At 42.9% G+C, this 7,518-nt stretch overlaps 1 protein-coding gene across 1 annotated transcript in view; it reads right to left on the reverse strand.

Moving 5' to 3' along the window:
- Window positions 1-5,688, reverse strand: part of PIFO (primary cilia formation) — an 11,148-nt gene extending 5,460 nt beyond the window's left edge. Inside the window, exons 1-5 of the mRNA XM_007949300.1 lie at window positions 5,670-5,688; window positions 5,273-5,415; window positions 4,511-4,609; window positions 3,484-3,617; window positions 1,746-1,863 (exon numbers count right to left, since the gene is read on the reverse strand). Of these exons, the coding sequence (XP_007947491.1) occupies window positions 1,746-1,863; window positions 3,484-3,617; window positions 4,511-4,609; window positions 5,273-5,415; window positions 5,670-5,688 (513 nt within the window). The remainder of the gene's footprint in view (window positions 1-1,745; window positions 1,864-3,483; window positions 3,618-4,510; window positions 4,610-5,272; window positions 5,416-5,669) is intronic.
- Between the last annotated feature and the right edge of the window lie 1,830 nt (window positions 5,689-7,518).

The following is a 7,518-nucleotide window of genomic DNA, read 5'->3' on the forward strand; positions in this document are numbered from 1 at the left end:
GGAGGGTCAACGAAAGAGGGGGAGGCCTTCAACAAGAGGGATTGACACGGTGGCTGCAATGATGGGCTCAAGTATAGCAGGGATTGTGAGGCTGGCGCGGGATCAGGCAGTGTTTCGCTCTGCTGTGCATGGGGTCACTATGAGTCAGAAACGACTCTAAAGCACTTAACAACAACAACAAGAAGTTATCATAACTTTGCCCCCTGTTCACTCAATTATATATATGGACATTTTAATAGCACAGACAGATATATAGAGAGAATTATTATCTGCCAAATCTATATATGATCATGGGCACATTCCCTTTTCCCACCTGTACCTGATCATCTTGCTTGTCTATCTATGCATTCACTCGTAGTTTGTTATTACGATAATGCAGTATTTGGTATGTAAAAGTGTTTAACTTTGTTGTCTGTACCTCTTGTGCACCTCTCTGTGTCTTCCTTTCCTTAGTGATACTGTGCTGGCCACACACGTTTGGTAAATTGCCTTCCCCTGAATCTAAATCAATACAGGCTAGCAACTTTCCCTTCCCTCCTCTCCCATCCCTAGTAACCAACAAAGTTTCCTTCCGTGTGTAAACTTTTTATAATAGTGGACTCATACAGCTTCTGTCCTTCTGTGATTGATTTATTTCATTCAGCATAATGTCCTCTAAGTTTATCCACATTACAAGGTGTTTCACAGATTCTTCATTATTCTTAATGTTGCACAGTATTCCACTGTATATGTACCATAGTTTGATTATCCATTCATCCATTGATGGGCACTTAGATTGCTTCCATCTCTTTGCTATTGTGAATAGTGCTGTGATGAACATGGTGTGCATGTATCTATTCATGTCTTGGCTCTCACTTCTTTAGGATATATACCTAGTAGTAGGATTGCTGGATCAAATGGTAATTTCTATTTCCAACTTTTTAAGGAAGTGCCATACTGTTTCCGACAGTGGTTGTATCACTTCATTGTCCCACCAGCAGCGTATGAAAGTTACCATGGAAGACTTTTTTGAAGATCAAATAAAAAATGTGAACTTCATTATGTCACACATATCTTTAAACATCTGATGAAATTGTGTAACTCTCCAAAAAGATTCCCATATGCATATACATATACAATTCTGCATATAATTTTAAGGGTTCATGGACTTCCTGAAACTCATCCACAGATTCCTGGTTAAGAACCTCTAATACTAATTAAAGTGAAAACAGACAAACAAACAAAGAAACCCAAACTCACTGCTATCACATCCGACTTAGACTCCCATTGGGTGTTCAAGGCTGTAAATCTTTACAGAAGCAGATTGTCCCATCTTTCTTCATGGAGCAGCTAGTGGGTTCAAACCATGGACTTTCTGGTTACCAGTCAAATGCCTTAACCACTATACTATCAGAGCTTCTTAATTAATGTGAAAGTACTAGCTAAAGTGCTCTATTGTTGTTAGTTGCCATCGAGTCAGTCCCTAACTCATGGGATGTCATGTACAACAAGATCAGACTGTTGTGATCCATTGGGCCTTTATTGGCTGATATTTGGAAGTGGATCACCAGGCATTTCTTCCTAGTCTGTCTTAGTCTGGAAGGTCCACAGGTTCAACACCACATCAACAAGCAACCCCCACAGACAGACAAGTGGTGGTTGCACTTGAGGTGTATTTATGGGGAATCAAGCCTGGGTCTCTCACATGGAAAGTGAGAATTCTACTGCTGAACGACTGCCACAACCTGGATGTCCAATCTTATTACCTCTGTTTTTAGGGTTCTTTTCTGTAGACATGGAACCTGAGCCCAGTCTGGAGATCCAAATTTCATCGGCCAAGCAATCTTTCGGGGTGGCTTCATCTCTGGGTTGTATGTGCCAGGGCTAAAAGTAAAAATATAAAACACCGTATCTAATGAGTCCATACATCACCTCCATCATTACCATAGCTAACCCCTGAACCCCTTACCCCTTGGGATTAGCTTTTTAATGCTAAGCATGTATGAAGTTCCTTAGCTTGTTACTGTATTTCTAATTAGTTGTTAAAGGTACTCAGTTTTGACATTTAGCTAAGGTAAAGATGAACCCTAGCTTAAAAAATATTTCTGCAACTCAGCATCCTTAGCTGAGAGACCATCCCTGACATGGCAGATGATACAAGAGGTTTACAACAGTACTGCCTATGATTTGAAATTGGGGATAAACGTGCTGCAATAATGTAATCTATCAATAATAAAAAATTTCTTCAGGGACAGCAAAGCAGAGCTGGTTACATTTTCTTGATGATGGGGTTATTTAAAAATGTGTCTTTGTTCATAACATTTGGTCTTTTAGTGAAAACTCTTTAGTATGCAGGAAAGAGTGGACATGAGGGTCAAGATTCAACACTATCATTTCTTCCTTAATGCAGCCTTGAGAAAGTTACATTCACTCTCTTATCCTCAGATTTCTCCTCAGTATAAGACAGACCTTGATCTTTTGCCTTAGAATTTCATGAATCCTGACTGGCTTCCTAAAGCAGTTAGATTAAACCTCTCGGCCTGCAAGGCCTACACCATATATCCCCGGCTTCTTTCTCCGATTTCACTTCTTCTTTGCTCACTACACTCTAGCCATACTAACCTTTTCTCCTTTACACCAAATTCCTTCCCCACATATGGCTTTTGCACCTGCTGTTCCTATTGCTTGGAGGGTTCTGATCCCCAGATTGTCACGGGGCTGGCTAGTGCAGTCTTGTCATTCAGGTCTCAGATCAAATGTCATTTCCTCAAAGAGATCTTTTGTGACAACCCTCACTAAAGTAGCCTCCAGCCTATATCCTCATCCTGTTTCATTTTCTTCAGGACATCGCACCAAATCCTCATACTTCCTGGTTTGTTCCCTGGCAGTCCTAGCTTACAGTTGATGGCCTAGCATAAATATTAACAAGGCCTCTTTTTTCACTCTCAGAAGTTTTCCAGTTTGGCTAATAAATTATTGGTCATTCTCATTACCATTGCTATTTTCTTGTATATTTGCTTTTCATATTAACATTCTGATCTCTAGAATGTAAACTCCAAGAAATCAGAAACCTTGCATAATGAGTTTACTGCTAAGTCTCTGAAACCTACAAAAATGTTTTTTTTGTTGTTGTTGTTATGTGCCGTAGAGTCAGACCTGACTCATAGCGACCCCTCCTTTGGTTTCCAAGGCAGTATCACTATGGAAGTAGATTGCCCAACCTTTCTTCCAAGGAGTGGCTGCTAGGTTTGAACCACCAACCTTCTGATTAGCTGTCAAGTGCCTTAGGCACTATGCTACCAGAGCCTAGCACATTAATAAATACTTATTGAATGAATGACTGTGTTTCTACAATCGTACAATGAGAGAGAACTGGGAGGCAAGAGAGTAATTAAAGAATAGGGTGGTTTCTTATTTTGCTGAAGTGGTTCGGATGTAGTCCTTTCTACATACTTCTTTTCCTATTGCATTTTCTTAAAGTGCACCAGAAAATAGGAGACATACCCAGGATAAACGAACTTTCCTAAATCACACTTCCCACATCGAGGTAACATAACATTAAATGGAGCAAAAGACTGTTTGTGTTTTTCCTCCGGAGAATCTACTTTCTGGTACATGCCTGGGTAAAGTGTAGGATTCTGTTTCCAAAAGAAAGATCAACAGCATGTTAGATAGTGATATATATACACATAAAGTCTTCTAGATGGACAAATCAGGATCAATCTCTTTCTGTTCACAAATCAACTATGGTTCAGCCACCTCAAGCTATAGAAAGAAATAGGTCTACAGTAAATAGAAAATCAAGATATGGGTGTGGTTCAGCTACCTAAAGATCTATAATGCTTAGGATTCTGCCAAGGGTGTACTTGTAGCCACTACAGGTAGGGAGTTGCAGCTCCCCATTTAGAGAATTTTATAGCCAGGGCTCCTATAGGCCCGCTCTTTGAGCTTGAAGTATTAGGAAATTGTCCAATAGATGCAACACCATGTGCACAGAGTAGAACTGCCCCCACAGAGTGTTTTTGGTTGTTACCAAAGGAGATCACCAGGCCTTTCTTCTGTGGCACTGTTGGATGGGTTCGAACTTCCAGTCTTTAGGTTAGCAGTTGAACAAAAATTGTTTGAGCCACTGGGGACCTTTATGATCTTATACTGACTACCTTTAGACTTGCGATTCACTCACACAAAAGGGTGGACAAGTTGGAATTTGTTTTCTGACAAGATATTTCAATATCTATAAACACACCTTCTAGTATTTTAACCTCAGGTGTCTCAGCATCAAAGCCCTGTCTTGAGATGATTTCTTCCCATGATTTTTTTCCCCAAGATCCCCAGTACACTCAGACACACATTTGCAATGTGAATATCCAAACATTTCAGGTAGGCTTCTTCCTTAATAGCTTTTGCCCATATGCCTACTTTTCTTGAATTTCAGTGCATATCCTTTTAGGTAACCTTCCCCTCTCTGCTCCTTTCTCTCCATTACAAATATAAGCACAAAGATCACACCAAAATATGCATGTGCTCTGACCTTGTTGTTTGATTGAAATCTCACACTTGTTCTGGCTCCAAAAGCATATCCTTTTTTACTGGTTGGGATTTTAGTGAGGTTGTATGCCAAGCCATATTTCTTCAGGTAGAATACATAAAAAGAAGAAGAAAAAGAAGAAGAAAAAAAAAAACAAAAAAAAAAACCAGCATAGAGAACATTACAGCCATCATTTAGTGGAATTGGAATGCTCCTATCTGAACTTTCTTTGCAACAGATTGCTCTTTCTTCCTCATCTTGGCACCTTTGGGGTCAACACAGCAGCACCACACTACACAATTATGTAAGTAACACAGGTGGCTGGGTAGGAAAACTAAATAACATTTCTATGCACTCCAATGAATCCTGTCCTCTGAGCCCCAGGGAACTGAAAGTGCTCTAATGCAACTTTATATTGTTATTTCATAAACTTACCTCTCTGCAGATCAACAATCCAGGTTGCACTACTGAGGGGAGGTAATTGGCATTGGCTCACAGGCCTTTGAAGGTGTGAATGAAGTAGGGACTACATTGGGGGCAATATGAGGCAAAGACTTGCATTTGGTGGAGCAGGAAGAGGGAAGCAATGGTCATTGACTCTCTGGCATTAGCCTGGACAATTAATTGGTTGTAGGAGTCCAAGGCACTTTCTCATATTGACAACCCTGAACATCACAGTCCCATAGAGTTTTTCTTCCATGAAACTTGGGTGTCTTTAGACAACCCGGGGAGCTGAGACCCATTTAAGAGGAGGTGAATACTCACATCTTCTGTTAAGTAACTTGCAGGTCCTCTGTGGTAAGCTCCCCTCAGAGGGAGAAACTTGTTCCCCATAAAGTCTAGGGGAATGTAGTGAGGAAAGACTTTCCTCTGTTGACACGATCCAAAGGAATAGTCAACCAGCGTCTCTGAAGATGAAGAAAGAGGAGAAACACCACGTGAGGGAAGGCACCTTGGTCTGTGTGTGTGTGTGTGTGTGTGTGTTTTGGGGGTGATGCGGAGCAGAGGACAGGGTCTGACCGTGTTGATAACAAGAACCAGAACTAACCCCATGGAGGAGGGCGGACAGCATGCATTTCCTTCCCCTTTGTCTTTCCATCCTGCCTGCCTTCTTTTTCCCGCTACAAGCTACCCTTAACTCCTCTACCGCAGCCCGGCTCACCCTCCTTGCTGAAGCACATCTTGCGCGAACCTCTCAGGCTAGCACTTGTGTACTGCGTTGCTAAGGGAACTGAGGAGGGTAGAGTTCAACCAATCTCGAGGAGGCTGATTCAGAACGCGCCTGCGCAGCAATTACGCTCGCTCTAGGAGGCTTGAGACTGGAACTCACACCTCTGAGACCCGGCACCAAAGGAATTGTAAACTCTCGCTTCCGGGCAGAACAAGGAGACATCACTGGACCTGCAGCTGTAGAGGGTACGAGGTGAGAGGGTGGGCAGAAGGACTTTGGAAACTGGCCACTGCGAATGCGCTGCTGTGGCGTGAGCGAATGCTCCAAACCCGGGCTGCTAAACTGAAAAAAAACAAAAAAACAAAACAAACAAACAAACAAAAAAACTCACTGCTGTGGAGTAGATTCGACTCATAGCGACCCCTCCTTGGGTTTCCGAGGCTGTATCTCTACGGAATTAGACTGCTCAATCTTCCTTCCGAAGAGTGGCTGGTGGGTTTGAACCACCAGTCTTCTGGTTTGCAGTCAGATGCCTTAGGCGCAGCCATTGTCATGATGGTGTATCTGGGCAGGCTCCCTGGGCAACTCCCAGAGGGGCAATGGACTGGATGGGGCGGGGCAGGGGGGTGGCAAGCTGAGAGGATAAATAGCTATGTTGTTGTTGTTATGTGCCGTCGAGTCGGCCCCGACTCATAGCGACCCCTCCTTGGGTTTCCGAGGCAGTTATCACTACGGAAGTAGGATTGCCCAACCTTCCTTCCGAGGAGTGGCTGGTGGGTTTGAACCGCCAGCCGTCTGGTTAGCAGGCAAGTGTCTTAGCCACTATGCTACCAGAGCTCCTAGCTCAGTATTAAACTAGTTTTGTAGTTTGACTCAAGGTGATCCCACGTGTGTCAGAGTAGAACTGTGGCATAGGGTATTCAATGGCTGATTTGGAACTTGATCACTGAGGTGCATCTGGGTGGACTCCAACCACCATCGTTTGGGTTAGTAGCTGAAAGCGTTACCATTTGCACCACCCAGGGTCATCAGCTATGTACTAGGCCCTCTTAGACCCATTTTTAAAGAAGGCCTGGTGGTGCAGTGGTTAAAGCAGCTCAGTTGCTAACCTAAAGTTCTATGGTTGGAACCCACCAGCTGCTCTGAAGGAGAAATAACAAGGTGGTCTGCTCCGCTCCTGTAAAGATTTCAGCCTAGGAAACTCTAGGGAGGGGCTGTTCCACTCTGTCTTGTAGGGTCACAATGAGTCTTAATCACAATGGCAGACTCGTTTTTCCTTAAACCATTCTAATCTGGTTACCCTGTTTTGAGGGGGAAGCAACAGATTTGTGAATGGCTGGAGGCCTAGGGCATCACAGAAGTGCTTAACAGGTTTAAAATCTTTGTCAGTCCACTTACAACTCCAAACTTCAGTTTCCTCATACTTAGATTGGTAATAATTTATCCCTGTGGGGTTGTTGCAGGAGTCTCTGGGTGGCACAAATAACCCATAGGCTGGCTGCTCAAACCCACCCAAAGGTGCCTTCAAAGAAAGGCCTGGTGATCGGCTTCTGAAAGGTCACAGTCATGACAACCCTATGGAGTAGTTCTACTCTGTAACATGTCAGAATTGACTCTAAGACAACTGATTATAGACGTTACTGAGAGGATTAACTAAGATAACAGGGTTAAAACAATTCTGTTCCTAGTACTTGGTAGTTGATAATAGGTTATCATTACTGAAGATAATAGCCATTTAGTTCATGAGCACCCCCATCCTGACCCAAGACAAACCCTCATGGCATGTGTTGACTTCTTTACTTTTTCCTGGACTTTTACTAGATTTTAGAATGGCTTTAGG

This window comes from Orycteropus afer, unplaced genomic scaffold (genome assembly GCF_000298275.1).
Source record: "Orycteropus afer afer isolate SDZICR_OR568_19922 unplaced genomic scaffold, OryAfe1.0 scaffold00010, whole genome shotgun sequence".
NCBI classification, from domain to species: domain Eukaryota; kingdom Metazoa; phylum Chordata; class Mammalia; order Tubulidentata; family Orycteropodidae; genus Orycteropus; species Orycteropus afer.